The sequence below is a fragment of the Dryas octopetala genome, chromosome 6 (genome assembly GCF_963921425.1).
Source record: "Dryas octopetala chromosome 6, drDryOcto1.1, whole genome shotgun sequence".
NCBI classification, from domain to species: Eukaryota; Viridiplantae; Streptophyta; class Magnoliopsida; order Rosales; family Rosaceae; genus Dryas; species Dryas octopetala.
This window is the reverse complement of record NC_141371.1, coordinates 7,173,236-7,193,580: the sequence shown is the minus strand read 5'-3', so window position 1 is coordinate 7,193,580 and position 20,345 is coordinate 7,173,236. Positions and strand designations below refer to the sequence as shown.

The following is a 20,345-nucleotide window of genomic DNA, read 5'->3' as shown; positions in this document are numbered from 1 at the left end:
TGTATATCATGCTAACATTAATAGTTAACATAGGTATGTACTGATGCAAATGTCAAGTTCTTTTTCACTTTAGAGTTTCATCCTAATGAGTGTAGGTTTCAAGTGTAGAAATTATTTCAAATTGAGAATATGAAATCTTATTTTACAATATATAATACATAACTACTTTATGTTATCATAGTATATCACCATACATGAGGAGATGTATCTATAATATAGATTATCGCATATCGGGTATACGAAGCTTACAATACACCAAGTTCGTTTTATCATTCATTTCATGCATTTAGCAAAACTACATTTCTACTCAAGTGTTACAATAAATTATCTATTTGTCATATATATATATTTTTTTATTTTAAGACGTTTAGAGATAGTTGAAGTCTCTAATATATGAAAAATTATTACATGCGATGATAATACCATGCGGTATACAAAAGTAATATTTCAAATTTATCTAAATTATAACATTTGTACAATTATTAATATATACTTAATTAAGTACCACTAATATAAAGAACAAAATATTAGTTTATACTTAACCTTTACTAATTGCATGGCGTTGGTCATGGTTTTGTTTTCATCCACTTTGGACGCTGAGGTGGAATCCATGTTGGTGGGTCCCACCTGATGGCGAGGGAGGCCCCATATGCTCCCTGCAACTTGTTCTCGTGAAGACCAAATCATGCATAGTGTTTTTAAGAGGCATAGGGACAGGTCTTACAAATTTCACGCACAAACACTAAAACAGTCGTGTGGTTTTACTTCCTTCAATTCAATGCATCCACACATTCCTACCCGCCATTTTCTTCCCCCCAAATTCCGCACCTCCTTCAGAAATTCACACGAACCCCTTTACCCAAAACAATATTCACTACCTCACAGCTCTCGTTGCTCTCGAGCCCTCTCGCCACCTTCACCTTCAACCTCCATTCCACAACCTGCAATAGCTCTCCTCTGCTTTTCAAACACACCCATTGCCCCAAAACGAAGAATTTTTTGTTTTCTTCCAAAAAGTAGCATAATTATCAATTCCATTGGCATTTTCAGCAACCCATTACTCAATTTTTTGCTCCCGGTCCGTGAGAGCTCACAATTTGTTACATTAAGGAGCGTTGCAGACAATGATGTTGATGAGGACGCCTTGGTAGTCAGCTGTTGGATGGTTTTGTTACAGAATGTGATATGGGGTGCTCCAAGTGATAGAAATGAGAGGAGTGAGGATTAATGTCTGTTGGGTTCCCCATGTTTTCGTGTTTCTCATCGTTGTCTTGAGCTTATTGCCCTGCATTCGGTGTGTGGAGGTCCCAGTCGCGCTTGCTACACAGCGCATCTATGGCCGGCTTACGAATCTCACTAGAATTTTAAGCGCAGACCTTAAAAGAAGTTTGAGCTTCTGCATAAAGAATGTGTGAGTAGTAATACCCACTTCCCCTTAGTTTTGTTTCTTTGCCATGCATTCCTGTTTTCAACCCAACATTTTCTTTTTTGGTCTTTCAGGGAGGATGATTGGAATGGAGCATTCAATTTTTCTGGAAATCTGGATTTCTTGACTGATTGCATTAAGCAGACAAAAGGTATGAACTTTATCCAATGCCATAATATATAGAGTCAAGACTCAAGAGGGAATGGGGTTTTTCATTCTAAGAGTTTGATAACTTGCTTATTCAAATGTAGTTGTATAGCTTAAACCTGTTTGCCCAGTTTCTAATGAAAGATGTAAATCAATCAACAGATGATGTCGGTGCTCGACTATGTACAGCAGCGGAAATAAGGTACTATTTCAATAGCTTCTCTGCGAGTGGGCTGTCGCATACCAACTACTTAAAGCCGAACAAGAACTGCAATTTGACCTCATGGGCTTCCGGATGTGAACCTGGTTGGGGTTGTAGTCTCAATGTAAACCAGAATGCTGACCTCAAAGCTTCAAATATGCCTTATAGAACAAGTAATTGTCAGCCTTGTTGTGCAGGGTTCTTCTGCCCCGAGGGCATTACTTGCATGATACGTAAGTATGCAGTAACCTCCCCTTTGTCATTATTAATAGAGATGCAATCTACAATGTAGTCTAGATAGTTTTGTTGTTTTTATTATCTTTTTATACTTATATCTTTAACATCTTATCAATCTTATGAGTCTGATGCTTTGCCTTCTTCTGCTGCTTTTTTTATTATTTTTTAATCATCATTTTTAGAGTCTTCATGCTTATTTGGATGCTATATATGTCTAGCACTCTTGCTACATTCTTGTGATCTTTGTTAGAGTTCAAAATCATATTCTATCATAACATTCGATACTAATGTATTAGTCTGCTTATTGAGCAAAGTTAGATAAAACCATGAAGATGAAAGTTAATGACTTTTTGTTCAGAAAAAAGATTTTATTGATCTACAACCAGAAACATACATATAAATGATACTCTGCACTGTATGACAAATTTCCTCAGTCCACATAATTTCACTCCTAAGTTGATTTGAAAGTGGCATGCTGTAGATATTATATTGATGATATTGAACGAAACCTAATACCTTTTTTTTTTATCAAATTTTTCATGTAAATGAAGCTTGTCCTTTAGGTTCCTACTGTCCCCGTGCTCAAATGAATAAAACAACTGGAATATGTGACCCGTGAGTTAGTCTTGACAATCTTTTTGTCCTCTTCTATCCCAGGTTTCCTATGGGGTTTATCCATGCATTAATGTTCATTGGTGGATACAATTTTGCAGATATAGTTACCAAATACCTGCAGGAGAAAAAAATCATACTTGTGGTGGTGCAGATATTTGGGCGGATGTAGACAGTAGCACTGATATTTTCTGTACAGCTGGATCATACTGCCCGACTAATATACGTAAAACTGGTTGCAGTAGTGGGTATTGATTCTCATCCCCATAACTCAAGTAACTTGCCCACTTGTTTGCTGCTTGCTACTTACTGCTAGATAATAAAGCATGAACCTAAAATCATCCTGAAAGAAATCCAATCCATCTTGTTGTTGGTGCATGATTTAAGAATATAGGCAACTTAGTGGTGCTCAGGATCCGTTATTTACTAATGTTGTGTTCCCATGGAATTTCAGATATTACTGCAGGATGGGTTCCATTAAGCAAACAAGTAAGTTATGTTATGTTGCAAGTCTTTTCCATGTATAGCCTCTTTTACTTTAAAATGCATATAGGCTATTTGCCAGTGAACAATAGGGGAATTACCTTTTTCCTTCCATTTCTGCTCCCATTTCATGACATTGGGTGTTAGATTGGAGTTGGTACTTTCCGGAATATAGTCAGGTTTGGTTGATTAAAGATGTGATCTTTGAATTAGAAAATTTTCATCCCTTTCTCTGATACTGTGCAATAAAATCAAGGATTCAGTGCCAAATCTCATAAAGAGGAAGTGGGCTCGCAGATGCGTCCTTTTATATAATTTATGCATCTGTTGGTTTACTCACAAAGTCTTGATATGTTTGATGATATTTAGTTTGTACTATTAGGTGCTTGACTAAAATACAGGTAGAGTTGGGTACCATTTTCTGGTGAATGTAAAAAATAGGTTACATGCACCATGTCCTCTCAGTAACAGCATTTGATATTTCTGTAAACCATGTCTCTTAGCCCTGTACCTTTTCATGATTCTGTGCTAATATTGATTTGCATTGACCATTTGCAGGTTGTTTGGCAATGACTTCGTGTGGTCGAAATACTCCAAACCAAAGTATTCATGCTTATGGAATCATCCTTGTAGTAAGTGTTTTCCTATCTACGAAGATAAAAATTTGAAAAATAAAGATATAAGCTACTTCTGTCTGGCTCATTGTTTATTACAGAAGAGGAATCAATCTTTGTTGTGGCTTTCAATTTAAAAAAATTTAGTCCTTATATAACAATTCAAAAGTTAGTACTTGCTTTTTCACTCTCTTCAGATTTCTCTAGTTTAAAGACCTCTGTGTGTTTGTCTGAATATATTCCACTCTCCATATACAGTTTTATGTAACCATTCGAAACTTCCTTAATTTTCCTTTTGAAAAATGTAAACAAAAGAAAAATGAAAATGGAATGGCATGCTTCATGACATCAATAACACAATTACTCAAATTTATGTTCAGATTCTTTAGAACTTGCTTCTGCATGTGCAAGGCAATATGTAGATATGCTTGTTGTTGTATGTTCTCTCTCTACATATACATACATATATATATATATATATAATATATATACACACACGTAGAGAAAGGACCAAGAGAGAATGTCCACAAACAGTGAAAAGTATGGACGCCCTCATTCCAACTTGCCGTCCAATGATTAGAATCGTCTATTTTTTAGGTCCTTTTTTAAGGATCATTCATGGAGAAAGCAGACAAATCGGAAATCATTTAGCCATTTGATTACTAGCATCATCATTTCAATTTTATCCGACATATTGTGTTTGTCTGAAGATCATAAATGACCAAATGATTTCCGATTTGACTAGTTTTTTTTGCAGGGATATAATCCTTGAAGATTGACCTAAAAAATGGACGATTCTGATCATTGGACCGCAGGCTGGGGTGGCCGGGGGGAGGATGTCTGCACTTTTCCAAAGTGTGGGCATCCTCTCTTGATCCTTCCTACATATACATCAGGCTAATTGATCAATCATATATTGTTCACTTGTCTCTGTAGGTTTCACTGAGTATCGTGCTGCTCATAATTTATAACTTTTCTGATCATGTTCTCGCCATTCGGGAAAGAAGAGCGGCTAAGTCCAGGGAAGCTGCAGCAAGACATGCACGAGAAACTGCACAAGCACGCGAAAGATGGAAATCTGCAAAAGATATAGTCAAGAAGCGTAAAATGGGATTGCAAGATCAGATGTCCCGCACATTTTCTCGCAAAAAATCTGTAAAATCAGAGGCGTTTAAGGTTTCACGCCAAGCCACACCGGGTACAGATGACACTGTGTTAGCACCTAAGATACCAGGCACATTAAGTGCATCTGAGGAGTCATCAGCAGCTTCTTCAAAAACAAAGAAAAAAGAACCAAGCAACCTTACAAAAATGTTGCAATCTCTTGAGGATGATCCAAATAGTAGTGAAGGCTTTGATCTGCAGATTGGAGATAAAAATATCAAAAAGCAAGCGCCAAAAGTTAAACAATTGCATACTCATAGTCAAATATTCAAGTATGCATATGGGCAACTTGAGAAGGAGAAAGCTATGCAACAACAAAGCAAGAACTTGACCTTCACGGGAGTAATCCAAATGGCCAGGGATACTGATGTCAAGACCCGCCCTGTGATTGAAGTAGATTTTAAAGATTTAACTCTCACTTTGAAAGGAAAAGAAAAAAATCTGTTGAGGTGTGTCACCGGGAAGCTTTTGCCTGGTCATGTTTCAGCAGTCATGGGTCCTTCAGGGGCCGGCAAAACAACATTTCTTTCCGCATTGGCAGGAAAAGTAACTGGATGCACTGTGACAGGTTCAATTCTTATTAATGGAAGAGCTGAACCAATGCATGCGTATAAGAAAATCATTGGTTTTGTGCCTCAAGATGATATTGTACATGGAAACTTGACTGTGGAGGAGAATCTCCGATTTAGTGCCAGGTGCAGGTATGTGACTTTTACGTTCGCACTGCAGTACAACTGCTTTTTTTGAATTATTTCCTTTATTGAGACTTATTTTTTATGTGGAATTTCATTATTGCTCATGAATAAGTATCATTATTCTAATAGATTATTAAACATCCTCACATTTTAATACATGTCAGTAATTTTCATTTGCCATTATTGTGTTGTATACCTTCATTCTTTTTTGCTGCAGTAATTTATGATGCGGAATAAGCATATGCCTTACTCAAAAACTACTAACCTATATTGAGAATATTTAATTACTTTAAAATCTGATACAGTACCCTGTTGAAAACATGGTGTATTTTTCCCTAGAGGTTTTTAATATTTGTAGGAGCCTGTGTGCTCTCATTGAGGATGAGATTCTGACTTCCATATGACCCATTTTGTTTCTTCACTTCTTCAATTCTTTCCTCCATCATGCTTAGAGAAAACATGTTTTCTCATATTTTCATCATAATGCATCCTTGAATTTGTTTTATTGACGAACTCTGACCACCCAAGGTTCATCATAGAAAAGGGATATATTTCTTGGTTGTTTCTCATTTGATCCTATATCAGACATTCAGACTTATACATGCTGGCTGAGCTGACTATTGATACCACACATTAGTTTCTTATTTCACAGGCAATTTTTTTTTTTCTCATCATACAAAAACTAATGATTATAGAATGCAAAAGGAAATCTTGATGATATTCCACTGGCATTTCTTTATCTCATGGTTTATGGTACATGATGCTATTTGTGATACTAATTTCTGTGATCATCTTTCTTTCTAGTACCCTGTGCACTAAATATGATAGGTAGTCATCAAATGGTGGTAATCATGTTTCTGATTAAATTCTTTACTCATATATATGAGAACTTTCTTTCCCATACTTGATCAAAATTTATTGTATTGATTATGTTTGGCCAATAATTCTTAAATATGTAAGTTTTGTGTCAATTGAATTGATATCAGTAATTTGCTTGCTTCATTCTGGCTACTGTTACATCTTTGTTGCTGGACTCCTTGATACTGCAGACTATCTGCAAACATGCCAAAACCGGATAAAGTCCTGGTTGTTGAAAGAGTTATTGAGTCCTTGGGACTACAGCATGTGAGAGATTCCCTGGTTGGGACTGTGGAGAAGCGAGGAATCTCTGGAGGTCAAAGGAAACGTGTAAATGTTGGCTTAGAGATGGTCATGGAACCTTCATTATTGATCTTGGATGAGCCTACAACTGGTTTAGACAGTGCATCTTCCCAGTTACTTCTTAAAGCTCTTCGACGTGAAGCTCGTGAAGGGGTAAACATCTGCATGGTAGTTCACCAACCAAGGTATGCTCTCTCTAAAATTTCACCATATGACAAAAAGCATGGGTATGAATTACAGGGACTAAATTTTTTATCACGACCAAAAGATGTGACAGTTGATATATTTTTTTGAAACAGCTATGCCTTATTCAGGATGTTTGATGATTTCATTCTTCTAGCCAAAGGCGGTCTTACTGTATATCATGGGCCTGTAAAGAAAGTTGAAGAATACTTTGCTGGAATAGGGATTGTTGTACCAGAACGTGTTAATCCTCCAGATCACTTCATTGACATTTTGGAGGGTATAGTGAAACCAGAAACAGGTGTGACTCATCAAGAACTTCCCGTTAGGTGGATGCTTCATAAGGGGTACCCAGTACCTCTAGATATGCTGCATCATCTTGATGGGATTTCTGCAAGCTCAGCTGGCCCAAAACCTGTAATGAAGCGAGACCAATCTTTTGCTGGAGATTTGTGGCAGGATGTAAAGTCTAATGTTGAGATAAAAAAAGATCATCTACAAAATAACATTTTCATTTCTAAGGATTTATCCGAACGAATTACTCCTGGTATAGCTCGGCAGTACAGATATTTCCTAGGGAGGTATAGCATCCATTATTCAATTTTATTTTACATGCATTATCATCAAATTCTCTTTTTTTACTCGGAAGAAGTATAATTGGTAGTCCTTCTTTGGCTGTTAAAGCCCATGAACCTTTTAGTTTTCAACATCAAATTCTTATAGGTAATTTCTTTCAGGGTTGGTAAGCAGCGACTACGAGAAGCTCAAATGCTGGCAGCTGATTATCTGATTTTATTGCTTGCTGGAGCCATATTAGGGACTCTTTCAAAAATGAGCGATGAATCATTTGGGGCGTACGGCTATACTTATACTGTCATTGCTGTGTGTAAGTTTAATCAACAAACTTTCTATGTCACATTTGAGTTTAACTTGGTTTCTTTAGCTTTAATTGATGTGATTGAAAAGTGTTTATCAGTTTATCTTACTTTCTTTGGAGATCTATAATTTCTTGACTTCTAACCATTTCAAATGACAAAATCATCATCTTCCTTGCCAAAGTTTTTAAACTGTTGCAATATTTTAGACTAGAAAATTTTCTTACTGTGTGTCTTCGCTCATTGCATGTTATCTTAATTTTTCTTATTGCAGCACTACTATGCAAAATTGCAGCATTGAGAACCTTTTCTCTGGACAAATTACACTACTGGAGAGAGAGTGCAGCTGGGATCAGCAGTCTGGCTCATTTTCTGTCCAAAGATACACTGGACCATTTCAATACAGTCATCAAACCTTTGGTTTATCTATCCATGTTCTATTTCTTTAGTAATCCAAGGTCATCCTTTCAAGACAATTACATAGTTTTGCTTTGCCTTGTGTACTGCGTAACTGGAATAGCTTATGCAATTGCCATCTACCTTGAACCTAGTCCTGCCCAACTGGTATATAAAGATCAACTTGATAAACTCATTACCTGTTTATATATGCATTCATGTATGTTTGTATGTATGTATGTATATTCGTATTTTCTTAAATTAATGTGTTCTTCTTTCCTCTATTTTTATTCTTCTACAGTGGTCTGTGCTTCTTCCTGTTGTTTCGACCCTCATTGCAAACCAAGTGAAGGACAGTGAAATTGCGAATCGAGTAGCAAATTTTTGCTACACGAAGTGGGCACTAGAAGCTTTTGTCATTGCAAATGCTGAACAGTATGTTGTGACTAGTTCTTTCTCTTTGTCTAGGTAGCTAGGGTGGTAATTTATGAATCCAGAGTTACTAATCCACACACGTACGGACATACCTTGCTTGGTACATAGACTGATAGACATATTTGTTCCATGCAACACTGGACATTGTTTTGAATTCCGGTGTTTCAAGTGTCTCCAGTATTCTGTTGGGAATTGGTATGCTGATTTCCTGCTCTTTTTCTGATCAGGTACTCTGGGGTGTGGCTGATTACTCGCTGCAGTGCGTTAATGAAGAGAGGTTATAACCTTGATGACTGGACTCTTTGTCTGATCGTCCTCATTGCTATCGGTGTATTTAGTCGTGTCTTGGCATTCTTTCTGATGGTGACTTTTCATAAGAAGTAGGTTGGTCTGGACATTCCCTTTCTCTGCAGATTTTATTGTGTATAGCTCATACAAGTCAAGTTTTAATACCCTTGTCATTTGTATCATAGTCACTGATCAAAGTGAGCACAATCAATCCTTTAGCAACAGGAATTGGCGCCTAACATTATAATTTATAAGCAGAAACGCTCTTGTCTAGATGAGTAGAGAGAACCCCACACATTTTGCTTCATTTTTGTACAAAACAGGAACAGTTCAGTTTACTTTGTTGTCTATGTATCCCAAGTAGTTCACATTATCAAATTTATATTTATAAATTCTGATTCTTTGAGGTTTAATCATATTAATGAGTAGAGTAGACAAGGTTTCTCATTTCTTTTGAATATATATATATATCGTGTACAAAATTTTCCAAAACATTTGGGCGCTAATTCGGTTCCGCTTGTCCAAGGGTAAAATTGGATTGACAAAAAAGGTAGCTTCATCATCCGGTTCGGTTGAACCACATATTCTCTAATGAAAATAATTTTACTTATACAAGTAAGTCTCATTTTTATATATATGGAATTTTGTATACTACATTACTACATATGTCAAGAATGCTATGAACAAATGTAAAAACAGTCCCAACAAATTTGGGCCAATTTGGCCCGAACTATGGGACACCAACACTATCCGGTGAGAGCAGTTTTGCTTACCCGCTTTAACTCAAGTGTATGCTTACCTCCCATTTAAAATGCTGTCATGTGTTTAAAAAACTAACAATGAGTTAATATATTATATTTAATATTATAATGATGAGAGAGAAAAATAATTTGACAGCTCTTTTTTACTTTTACCCTTATTTTTTATTATTCAACTTTTTTTCACTTTTTTATTACCCATTAATTTCTCTTTTTCTCTTTTATTTAATTATTTTTAATAATTTTTGAAATAAATTAAATAAAAGAGAAGAGAGAAGTTAATTATTTCTAATAATATATATTGGGCAATGATGTTACTGGAAACAGCACTAAGAACAATTGATATATATTATAGATATATGAAAATCGAAAAGCCCAATGATATTTGGTGGATGCATATGAAAATCGAAAAGCAATCATACTTTAAGACCATAATCATTAATCATTGGATTTGGCATTCAATCGAAGAAACAACAAAACTCTTTTAAATCTTCCAAGCTTTTCCAATCGATATATATTTAGAAAAGAGAAGAGAGAAACTTATTTAGAAATAATTAAATAAAAGAGAAGAGAGAAGTTAATGGGTAATAAAAAAGTAAAAAAAAGTTGAGTAATAAAAGATAAGAGTAAAAGTAGAAAAAAATTGTCAAATTATTTTTCTCTCTCATCATTATAATATTAAAAATAATTAAATATAATATATTAACTCATGGTTAATTTTTTAAACACATGACAGCATTTTAGATGAGAACAGAGCTCAGCTCACTCGAGCAAATTAACAGTCTCAAAATTTAAATACCAGAAAAACCCCCCAAAGCAAACTAGGCTATGAAATCAGCGTTTCGAAACGCTCATCTCACGCTCTTCCGCTCCTTAAACCCTAACCTTAATCCTCCCTTCACTACTCTCCTCCCTCGCCGTCTCACACTCCTCATCCCTCCCTCGCCACCGTCCGTCGGAGCCCGAACCTTCCGCTCGCTCTCCGCGACTCTCTCTTCTGCGGCGATGGCGGGCGGTGAAGCCCACGCGCCTCCCCCGCTGGAGAAGCAGTTCGAAGACTTTCGCGCCCAGCTCGAAGAGTCCGGGACCTTGCGCGAGCGCATTCGAGCCGTGGTTATGGAGATCGAGTCCACCACCAGGCTCATGCACTCGAGCCTCCTCCTAGTCCACCAGTCTCGTTCCACTCCTGGTAATCATTTTATATGAAATCATTATTTATAATGTATTCATTTTATTTTTTTAATTTTTGTGATTTCGTGACTTTTTTAATTTGAAACAGAACTTTTGGAGAAGCCAAAGGCTCAGATTGGTGTGCTGAAGGAGCTCTACAATCGGCTCGCTGAAGTTGTGCGTGAATCCCCTGGGCGATATTATAGGTTAGTTGAACTGTGGGACAGGGGCATTGTTGGAAATTTAAGTTTTAGTTTGGTTTGGTTTTGGGACTGGCTCTGAATTTGATGTGTTTTTGTTTAGGTATCATGGTGATTGGAGGAGTGAGACACAGACTGTGGTTTCCCTGCTTGCTTTTATGCATTGGTTAGAGACAGGAACTCTTTTATTGCACACTGAAGCTGAGGAAAAACTTGGGTGTATGTTTCCACTCTCTATTTTTCTTTGTTTCTGGTGCTGTATAAGTTTTCTGTGTATTCGGAGCTGGGCATTATAGGAAAAAGTTTGCAACTGAATTTTGGTATTGCCAAGATTGTGTGTGTGTGTGTGTGGTATGCGGAGTTTCGATTTTGTGAAATAAATGCATAATATTATTGACAATCAGATTTCAAGCAATTGATCGGTAGCCTTTTGCCATTTGGATGAGCAACCCATGTGTGGGTTTTTCAACCAAATGTTTAACAATCAGATTTCAGATTGATCTTGAACTGAGTTGACTGCAATGGTAGAGTCAAACTTAGACTCGAGTAGCATTAATAACCAAAACACCAAAATCTTCCAAGATTTGATATAAGTTTGAAAATCCTTGATGCATGCATGGCCATGTGATGTAATGATGCCAGTTATTTCACATTGAGATCCATGACCGCCCATAATGTGTTATGTTTGCTTTTTATGTAATTTAGTCTGCATTGCAGAGTAATATCTCTATTTTCAAATATGAATTGACGACCAATTTTGCAGTGGACAATTCAGAATTTGGTCTGGATGTTGAAGACTATCTTCTTGGTGAGTGTTGTAAGATTTCAAATGCATACTTACATTACAGTGATTGTTTTGTGTGATACAAGTGTAACAACTAATCTGTTATTACGATGTTGTTTTGTGATAAATTGGAAAGGAACTCAAGCCCCCAGAAAAAAAAAAAAAAAAAAAAAAACCGAAAGGCACAAGATCCGTTCTTGGATAGATAGATCATGGTTACATTACATTCTATGGACAAGCACCAACAGAACACACAAACTTATGACTCAAAGCCTAAGTGCAAGTGATAAAAACAAATTATATCTCCATATCAGCCCTCATTTATAGTTGTTGGGCTGATATGTTTGCTTATCTGAACCATTGTGAGAAGTCCAGTTGCCTTACTTGCATAGATTATTGAAAATGTTAAGTCAGCATGCTAGTAATCGCTGCTGGTTTAACTTTTTAGAGATAGACACTGACGTGGAAACTTTTTCTTATATTGCAGGTATTTGTTTCATGTCCAATGAATTGGTAAGAAATATTCTGAAATTGCAATAGGTTTAGCGTTGTGCTTCTTTAAATTACCTTTTAATGTTTACGTTGTTGTCTTGAGTTCAATTTCAGTAAAATTAAAAAAAATGATGAGGAAAATGAAAATCTTATACTTAAAAAGGCATGTAGAAGGATGTCAAAGTTCTTCAAATAAGCAAATTCATGCTGTAAATTTGCCTTATTGATTGACATAATATTTGGCATCCATGAAAATAGTTTTTAACTTTGTATAGAAATAGCCTCATTACGCAGTACATTGTTGCAGCCAAGGTACGTGGTCAACCAGGTGACAGCTGGGGACTATGATTGCCCAAGAAAAGTTCTGAAGTTTTTTACAGATCTTCATGCAGCCTTCCGTATGCTTAATCTTCGGAATGACTTTTTGCGCAAGAAATTTGACGGTATGCTACTCATATTTTGGTACACATTAGATGTTCCCTTTTCCTTTCCACCTTTGCTAGCATCATGATTTTTTGAACAATTTTGCATTCCACTTGAGTGAATATTTTGTCGCCTGTGGCAGGTATGAAGTATGACCTAAGAAGAGTTGAAGAAGTTTACTATGATGTTAAGATCAGAGGCTTGATAGCCAATGGTGATTCTGTGGAAGCAGGGGTGGAAGTGGAAGTGGAACATAGAAACGACTAAGGGCCATGGCCCCTGCAAACTTTCTGTTATAAAGAATACCAATGTGTTGAGCATGTGTGTCACTTCTAAATTTTTTTTTTATTCTCTTCTACTCCTCATGAACAATATCTTCTATTCCTCATGAACATTATCTTCTATTCCTCATGAACATTATCTTCTATTCCTCATGAACATTACAGAGACTCTCTAACCATTCAAACTCTAACCATTCAAATGCTTTATCGAATTTAAGTAAAAAAAAAAATTAAGTACTCTACCGAAGTCAAAAAAACATTTCAAGTAAAAGAGTAAATAGAAAGTCTTTAAAATTTTAGAGCCTGTCATTATTTGTTTTTCTGTTATTTGTCAGTTTCCAGATATTATTGATTTCGGTTCCTAGTCCTTTCCGCTACATCATAGTTTTGATTCTCAACTGTTGTGGTAAGTGGCATGAAAACTGGAGAGCAATATGCTCTTTGTTTTAGGATAGGATCTCAAGCCACAAAGGCATTGCAATTGGATCACATGAAAGCCAAGACTTAAATATTTTTCCTGACCTGTCACATCCAAAGATTTTTAACCATTCTCCTTGGCCTATCTATCAGTAAGGGGTGTGTGACTCGCAGACTTTCCCTATTGCCATCCATCCAATTTTGCTAACCTCATTTTTCACTTTTTGAGCATATCAATTATCAAAGGCTAAGGTTATTAACTTAAACGGCTGTGGTGGTACTATATTACTCTCTAAATGTCGAACGTCTATTTTATAAGTTTATCGGATAATCAGATAAGTAAGTATGGACATTTGCTTGATAAACTTTATTATATGAATAGGTCGAGACATAGTTACCATTACGAATTTATTAAACCAACTGATTATTATCGAATCTATTAAAAATATAACATGTATATAATTATTTATATTTAAAATTTTAGATTTTAAATACCAATTTTTGATAATTATACATATGTTATATAATTATTTATATTTAAAATTTAAAATTTAAAATAACAATCTTTAATAATTATACTTATGTTATAATTTGACCAGTTGACTGAATTCATATACCACGTGATATCGTTACAGACACTGGTCAAATATAAGCAAAGGGGGTGGTGAAAAATCAGGCGTTACAGTGGACACGTTTTGCTAAGCACAGAGAGGCAAAAAGGCCGAAATGACTTACCGGGCTCTTGACGGGGGTTGATAACGGCGTGAGAGAGAGAGAGAGAGAGAGAGTGTGTGTGTTAACGTGGATGAGCACAACGCGCAACAACCCCCCTTCTTAATGTCGTCCACGTGTCGTGGGTCTGAGAGTCACAGCGCGGACTTGAAACGCACATAAATTTATGGTAAGAAACAAGGAGTGGCAGCTCAGCTTTGTATACAAAAATAAAAAAAACCATTTGGATTCCGTAGCAGTAGCAGTAGCAGTGAAAAATTTCCCAAACGCCCCATTCACCTCTTCTCCATTTTCCCTTAGTCCCCAATTCGTGTCGCTTTTTGGCGGTTTTGAGGCCTTTCGGTTTCGAACATTCGCACGAATATCTCTGACGTCTCTCTCTATCTCTCTCACTCTAAGGTCAGATCTCGAGCTCTCTCTCTCCCTCTCTCTCTGCTCGGTAGCTTTTGTTAGATCTCCATTTTGCTTTGTTTTTCATTTTTGAGCTTCTCCGAGATTGCAGATCGGCATGTTTTCAGCTCACTAGAGTTTCCGTACTCACTAACGAGGTACTGATTGTTTTGTTTTAGCTTTTCTCTAATCTGCTCTTTCCTATTCTACCTGTTTGGTTGCTGAGAAAACAGAGCAGTAAAGAGTAAATTTTGATTTCATTATATATTTTTAATATTTTCTGTTTTATTTTTTCAAAGAAAACGGATGAGCTTTAACTTAACTAAACTGAATAGCTGTATGCATACCGCTTAGTCTGACTGTCTTGAGTTTGTTGTTTTTGCTTTTCCATTATTTTATTATTTTTTACGAGTGCTTGCCTCAGCTTTAATATAAATAAAAAAATAATAATTATTATTATTTTTTCTTCACTTCTGAGTAGCCAATCAAAGCTTTTGAAATCTTCCTTTTTTTTTTTTTTTTTTTTTTACTTTCTCATTTTTCTTCAGATAAAAGACGTTTAATTTCAAATCATGTCTCTTGTTTGTTTGGCTTCATGGATTATTTTTTGTTTTTCGGTTTAGCTGTAGTACAGTTCCGTTGTATAAATAATTCTTTCTCCAGGCAAAATCCTGATGACTGGTATTAATCTGCATCGTGTAGATTTTAATTTTGCATTGCCCCTCATACGCCTATCCTTGTGTGTGTGTGTGTGTGTTTATTTTTTTGAACATATGTAAGCAAGTTCATCTAGGGCATGCTGGGTGTCCCATTCCCTACAATGTTGGACTCACAAGGCTTAGCCACTGGTGGCAATGCAGTGATCATTACGAAATTCTACAATTGGCCCTTTGCCATGTTTCTATTCTTCACCTAAAACTCATTAATCGCCCATTATTGACCATGCAAGTGAAGAATTGAAGTGAGTACAAACCATTTGTATTCTTTGCGTAATGAAATGCATTGCAGGTTACAGCAATCACTGGCTGATAAAAGTTTTATAGACATGAACAATCTATATGGACAGTAATTAGATTGTCAAGGAAACTGAACTTATTAATTGAAAAGTGATTTCTTGTAGTTCAGAATAGCTGACTTATAGATTCTCCTGTGAAAATTTATGTTGTCATACTGATGTACTCTGTTGATTAATGGAATCTGCATAGTTTGCTTGTTTGGGTATTTTTTGTACAAACGAACTGATGAATACTTGGAACTGTAGGCTTAAAAGCATAACATGCAATGGATCATGAAGCACACTCACGGAAGAAGTTTGTCAACATGAAATCCCAAAGGGTGAGGTTATTTTATTTTTTGCAGGAACTGGTTTTAATAATGCTTCTACGCAATCACAAGTCTTGCACCGTGCATGACTCTAGTACTTCATATATTTATCCAAAAGAAAAAGACATAGGATGGTTTATTTATTCTTTATTATGCTCTTTCTGAGCAGGCTTTCACAAAATATTCTTTGCACATCTTTTCTGAATCTTTTGAACTATTATGCATTCTAGTTGCTTTTCATTTTGGTACATTTTTAACATTAATTATAAATATTGTTGTTTAACACTTTGTGCTTGGTCCCAGTAATAAAACTCTTCTTCCCTTCACTTTGTGACTTGTATGATATTTTGGCTCTATCTTTTGTAGGTGAAAGTGGATGATTCTTTTGCTCCTGCATTAGAAGATGAAACTGAAACCGTTGAGCATTTACTTGCAGAACCTAAAAGTGAATATGTTACAGTAGATGGTGTCTTATGTTTTGGCAAGGAGAATGCAGGAAAATGCTTGAACATTGAAGATTTTTCCTGTGGATATGACTATGCATTTAATACATATAGTGGTAATACTGCAAAATGCTACTGTTTACTTTGCTAATGCCCTTATTAGTTAAAAGTATTTATATCAAGCCCTTCTGTTGTAGTATTTTTTTCCCTTTTTTTAAGTACACTTAAATTTCCTAAGTGCCTGGGGAGTATTATATATATATATATCATTACGTACAATTTTAACATGTATTGTTGGGCTTCTTGACCTATGATCCCTAGACTGAAATTGTCCCATCACTCGGGAAGATCCTGTTTCTGAATAAACCAAAATAATAAAGAAGAAAAGTATTCTGTTAGGGGATTTGAACATTTGGCACATGCATGTAATGAGCTCTTGTTTCTGTGATGATAGAATGGACACTAAATGATTTTATCCAAAATTCATGTAATGGTTATTGAATTCCTATTTGGACGCTATAAATTGTTGTTGGTTTCATTTTGTTAAATAAATTTTTTGGAATATTATCATTCTAATGCTGTTTTAATTTGGTTTTCATAAGGTGGGTTGCATTCTGCTAATCCTCGGGGAGGTCACAATGTATTAGAACTTGGGGTATGTATCCAACTTTGTGGAAATTTATATCATGTCAGAGTTATCCTGTACATTCTTCTCTGTGCAGAAGTTAGCTCCTCTTTAATTTTAGTCGCATCATCACTTGGTATGGAACTGTTTAGGGGATGCTCAATTTATTTACACTATTGAATTATTTGCATATGTGATTGCTTTTAATGAGATAGCGATTTAGTAGGATCTTGATGGATTGCTGGATGAAGTTGATGAAGTGGAGGATATTCATGCAACAAATGGTCTTGCAAGCCCATGTGATGATTATCTCCTAGGTGAAATTTTATGACTATCTTGTCTGGTTATCCATTGTGATAACTTAAATTAGTGACATTTATGGTACACATCCTCCTTTCTTTTGTTTTTCTTATGTCTTTTGTTTTTTTTCCCTGAGTGCAGATATTGAATTTGCAGGAAAAGCTTCTGAGCTGGATTTTGGTCCTTGTGAACGATCACATCTGGGAAACTCACGTTCTGAAAGTCAGTCTCCAGGATTAAGTGGCAGTAGCAACAGTGCTGTTGGCATATCAGAATCCTCAACAGTGACCATTCAAGAATTTGAATGCAAGAATAATTCTCTTGACAAGGCAGTAACTCATGAGTTTCGTGGCGACTTCAGGCGGAAAAAGAAACGTCGAGTACCAGTTGAAGGCAGCACCTTCCCTACTTCATTCTCTGGTGAAAATGAGAAGGGCACTATTGAAGCAAGCAGAATTGGTGCTTTTCTTAAGGAGAAAAGACAGCGTAAGCCTACTCGGAGATACATTGAGGAATTTTCAGATAAGAAGTCAAAAGATTTCAAGGAAAGGGAAAATTTTTCTGCTGTTACTGCTAGAAAGGAGCAACGTTTGAAGGTCAGATCTCAGAATGAACTTCATCATATGAGGCCTAGGACATTGTCAACAGTTCCTGAGGAGGACTCAATTTCTGAAAATCAGACACTGGCTGAATTTAGGAATCGGAGAGGACGTCCAAAGAAGCATGCATCAATTTTGGTAGGGAAAGTTTCAAACCTTCGCATTTTCTTTTTCCATTAAACTTGAAATTTTAAGAAGAAAACTCCTCCCATCTTCTTCGTCTTCCTCTGTCTCTCTAATTGTGTGGTTGTTTCTCTGTTCATGTTTGCTTTGATGTGCCTTACCAAGTTATCAATAATTTGATAAATGCTGAAAAGGTGGTCCTTGAGGTACTGTTGTCTCTGGATCACCCTCTTAAAGAATATGAGATTATTCATGGGTCACAGCCATCTGCAGATGATTGCTGTGTATTTTTTATCTAGACAGAAAATGCGAGGACTGGACTATAAGTCTATTATTTCCTTGTGCTTGTCAAATAGCGATGCCCTTAGTTTTGAGTCACCTATTGTATTTTCCATCTCTTGCAGAGGACGTGTTGCTGCATTTCTGCAGCCTTACAATTTATTGATTCAGGGGGTACTGCCACTACTGAATTATGTCTAGCCAAAGAAAACTAGGACTCTACATATGTTTTCACTTTCCATTAAGTTTGAAAGCATTTGTAGCTTCACGTCTCCCATTTGTTGGGGTCCAAAACTTGTTTACTGGATGCACCCTCTGGGTAGATGTGTTTTTTGCTTTGCATTGAAGGCACAGCTGTGTGATGTAAATTGACTGGAAAGCAAAAAACATAGAAATCAGAGTGAACTTGTTTTTTCTTTCTTCGAACAACTTTTATTGTGAATGTTACTGTGATTTATTTAATTTTCTTGTCATGGTAATGCCACAATTTCAGAATTTTTTATTGTCTTTACTATTCTGCACAGGCGCTCGAGTCTGATGGGCAACCTATTACATCTGAGTCTGAGTCTGAGTCTGAGTCTGATTCTGAGTCCGAGTCTGAGTCTGAAGATGAACGCATGACAACCAAAAGATCTAAAAAGCATGATCGAAGGAAGCATCAAAGGATGTGGACTCTATCTGAGGTGATGAAATTGGTTGATGGTATTTCTGAATATGGAGTTGGACGATGGACAGATATAAAGAGACTCCTATTTTCGACTTCTGCTTATCGCACGCCAATAGATCTCAGGGTACATCACAGTTCTCCACCAACAAATGGAATATGATCCTCTCCATTTCTACAGAAAATGGAGAGGGCCAGTTCTTCAATCCTAACCGTCCAAGGCGCAGGTCCCCTAAATTTTGGGGCAGGCCCTGTGAAGGCCTCATGTGCAATCTACGGACCGGATTTATCTGGCTTTCTCCATTTTGTGCTTTACTGGAGAGGAGCTGGATTTCAATTAAACAGTTGCATTTGTGTTTTAATTTCTAATTCTCTTCACTACTTGTGCATGCTGCAGGACAAATGGAGAAATCTTTTAAGAACTAGCTGTGCAAAGAAACTGAAAAGAGAGGCTAGCTTTCTATCTATTTATACTTTCATGTATTTTAGGATTTGTTGAAAATGTCGAGCAAACTAAACTTTTCTAGGTGTGGTGTGGCTAACACAGGTCGAGGATAAGCAGCAGCATGCCATGCGTCCCTTACCAAAGTCTCTGCTACGCCGGGTCCGTGAGCTGGCCAAAATACATCCATATCCAAGGGTGCGTGGTAAAAAGTTCAATGGTCAAGTTGCTCCTCCCATGCTTCCTACTGACAGTAAAGGTGCTTCTTCATCTGACCTTATCAGAAAGTACGTACGAAGGAAGAACTGTTCTCAAAGTTAAATGTTGCAGTAAATCAATAGTCAAGAATGTACCTAAGTTTAGTTGTAAAAAGTCTGTTCTTAGTAACAATCTTTTTCTAATCAGCATCAAGTAATTGGATCCTCAGAAAAATGATTACAGAACTCAGGCTGTCTGCACCAGTGGAGCTAAATTTTCGGTTGTAATAGCTAAAATGTTTACTCTTAAGAGTATTTTGTATTTGGCATCGGTACAGCCTCATACTCTCGTCTTTTCTAGGAATTTGACTTTGGTAATTTGAAAACTTTGGCTGCATGGTTCATATGCTAGCCACTTATATATGTCTGCATCTTGTAGGTTTGATCAGGTATTAGTTGTTTTTACTCTTAAATGTAGTACCTGTGTCTTCTGTATTAGAAGCTATTTAACGACTAGAAGTTCGTCAAAAAATAATTGCCGGTAGTTGGATAGAGGTGCATGAGTAATGTTTTAGAATGTGTGGTAATGAGTTGGGTCATGGATATGCCATTGCAGTTTGGGAGAGTTTTGAGGAGTTGAACTTTGCTCTGGGAGGGGAAGGAGCATATCTGGGGAGGACTGTGATTTAAGATGTTTTAGGCTGTATGTGCTCTACTCAGATGGCCTACATGGAATGGCACTATGGTTTAGGGCGACCAGATGGCTTTTCAAAGTTGGTAATTTT

At 36.5% G+C, this 20,345-nt stretch overlaps 3 protein-coding genes across 5 annotated transcripts; all 3 read left to right on the top strand.

Annotated features, from left to right (window-relative positions):
* Positions 1 to 793: 793 nt before the first annotated feature.
* NAP12 (non-intrinsic ABC protein 12) lies at positions 794 to 9,315 on the top strand. Of its 2 annotated transcripts, XM_086246227.1 has the most exons (14): positions 794 to 1,411; positions 1,501 to 1,577; positions 1,736 to 2,008; positions 2,564 to 2,627; positions 2,726 to 2,872; positions 3,079 to 3,113; positions 3,666 to 3,739; positions 4,658 to 5,586; positions 6,630 to 6,926; positions 7,041 to 7,505; positions 7,662 to 7,810; positions 8,074 to 8,363; positions 8,497 to 8,630; positions 8,858 to 9,315. In XM_086246227.1, exons 1-14 carry the CDS (start codon positions 1,209 to 1,211, stop codon positions 9,012 to 9,014), a joined length of 3,294 nt encoding a protein of 1,097 aa, XP_086102353.1. In that variant the 5' UTR covers positions 794 to 1,208; the 3' UTR covers positions 9,015 to 9,315. The 2 variants fall into 2 exon arrangements, 1 of the variants encoding a protein (XP_086102353.1); XR_015122798.1 differs by lacking the exon at positions 8,074 to 8,363 and having other exon boundaries at positions 8,858 to 8,999.
* A 1,116-nt stretch (positions 9,316 to 10,431) lies between these two features.
* LOC147281826 (Translin family protein) lies at positions 10,432 to 13,126 on the top strand. Its single transcript, XM_086247639.1, has 7 exons — positions 10,432 to 10,865; positions 10,956 to 11,052; positions 11,150 to 11,265; positions 11,810 to 11,854; positions 12,318 to 12,343; positions 12,630 to 12,765; positions 12,888 to 13,126. The coding sequence occupies exons 1-7, from the start codon at positions 10,505 to 10,507 to the stop codon at positions 13,010 to 13,012; spliced, it is 906 nt and encodes a 301-aa protein (XP_086103765.1). The 5' UTR covers positions 10,432 to 10,504; the 3' UTR covers positions 13,013 to 13,126.
* A 1,249-nt stretch (positions 13,127 to 14,375) lies between these two features.
* Positions 14,376 to 19,979, top strand: TRFL8 (TRF-like 8). 2 transcript variants are annotated; one of them, XM_086248472.1, is made up of 10 exons: positions 14,376 to 14,574; positions 14,678 to 14,723; positions 15,827 to 15,900; positions 16,255 to 16,447; positions 16,934 to 16,986; positions 17,183 to 17,273; positions 17,398 to 17,993; positions 18,782 to 19,048; positions 19,319 to 19,372; positions 19,469 to 19,979. In XM_086248472.1, the coding sequence occupies exons 3-10, from the start codon at positions 15,847 to 15,849 to the stop codon at positions 19,682 to 19,684; spliced, it is 1,524 nt and encodes a 507-aa protein (XP_086104598.1). In that variant the 5' UTR covers positions 14,376 to 14,574; positions 14,678 to 14,723; positions 15,827 to 15,846; the 3' UTR covers positions 19,685 to 19,979. The 2 variants fall into 2 exon arrangements, with proteins under 2 accessions (XP_086104598.1, XP_086104599.1); XM_086248473.1 differs by lacking the exon at positions 14,678 to 14,723.
* The last annotated feature ends 366 nt before the right edge of the window (positions 19,980 to 20,345 follow it).

What these genes read in the sequence shown, in the direction of transcription:
- TRFL8 (XM_086248473.1), top strand. Translation starts at nt 15,847, where the DNA reads ATGGATCATGAAGCACACTCACGGAAGAAGTTTGTCAACATGAAATCC. An exon ending in TCAACATGAAATCCCAAAGG is followed by an intron (nt 15,901 to 16,254) that starts GTGAGGTTATTT and finishes TATCTTTTGTAG; the next exon opens with GTGAAAGTGGATGATTCTTT. An exon ending in CAAAGAAACTGAAAAGAGAG is followed by an intron (nt 19,373 to 19,468) that starts GCTAGCTTTCTA and finishes TGGCTAACACAG; the next exon opens with GTCGAGGATAAGCAGCAGCA.
- LOC147281826 (XM_086247639.1), top strand. Translation starts at nt 10,505, where the DNA reads ATGAAATCAGCGTTTCGAAACGCTCATCTCACGCTCTTCCGCTCCTTA. An exon ending in CCAGTCTCGTTCCACTCCTG is followed by an intron (nt 10,866 to 10,955) that starts GTAATCATTTTA and finishes AATTTGAAACAG; the next exon opens with AACTTTTGGAGAAGCCAAAG. An exon ending in TCCCCTGGGCGATATTATAG is followed by an intron (nt 11,053 to 11,149) that starts GTTAGTTGAACT and finishes GTTTTTGTTTAG; the next exon opens with GTATCATGGTGATTGGAGGA.
- NAP12 (XM_086246227.1), top strand. Translation starts at nt 1,209, where the DNA reads ATGAGAGGAGTGAGGATTAATGTCTGTTGGGTTCCCCATGTTTTCGTG. An exon ending in AGCTTCTGCATAAAGAATGT is followed by an intron (nt 1,412 to 1,500) that starts GTGAGTAGTAAT and finishes TTGGTCTTTCAG; the next exon opens with GGAGGATGATTGGAATGGAG. An exon ending in TTATACTGTCATTGCTGTGT is followed by an intron (nt 7,811 to 8,073) that starts GTAAGTTTAATC and finishes TTCTTATTGCAG; the next exon opens with CACTACTATGCAAAATTGCA.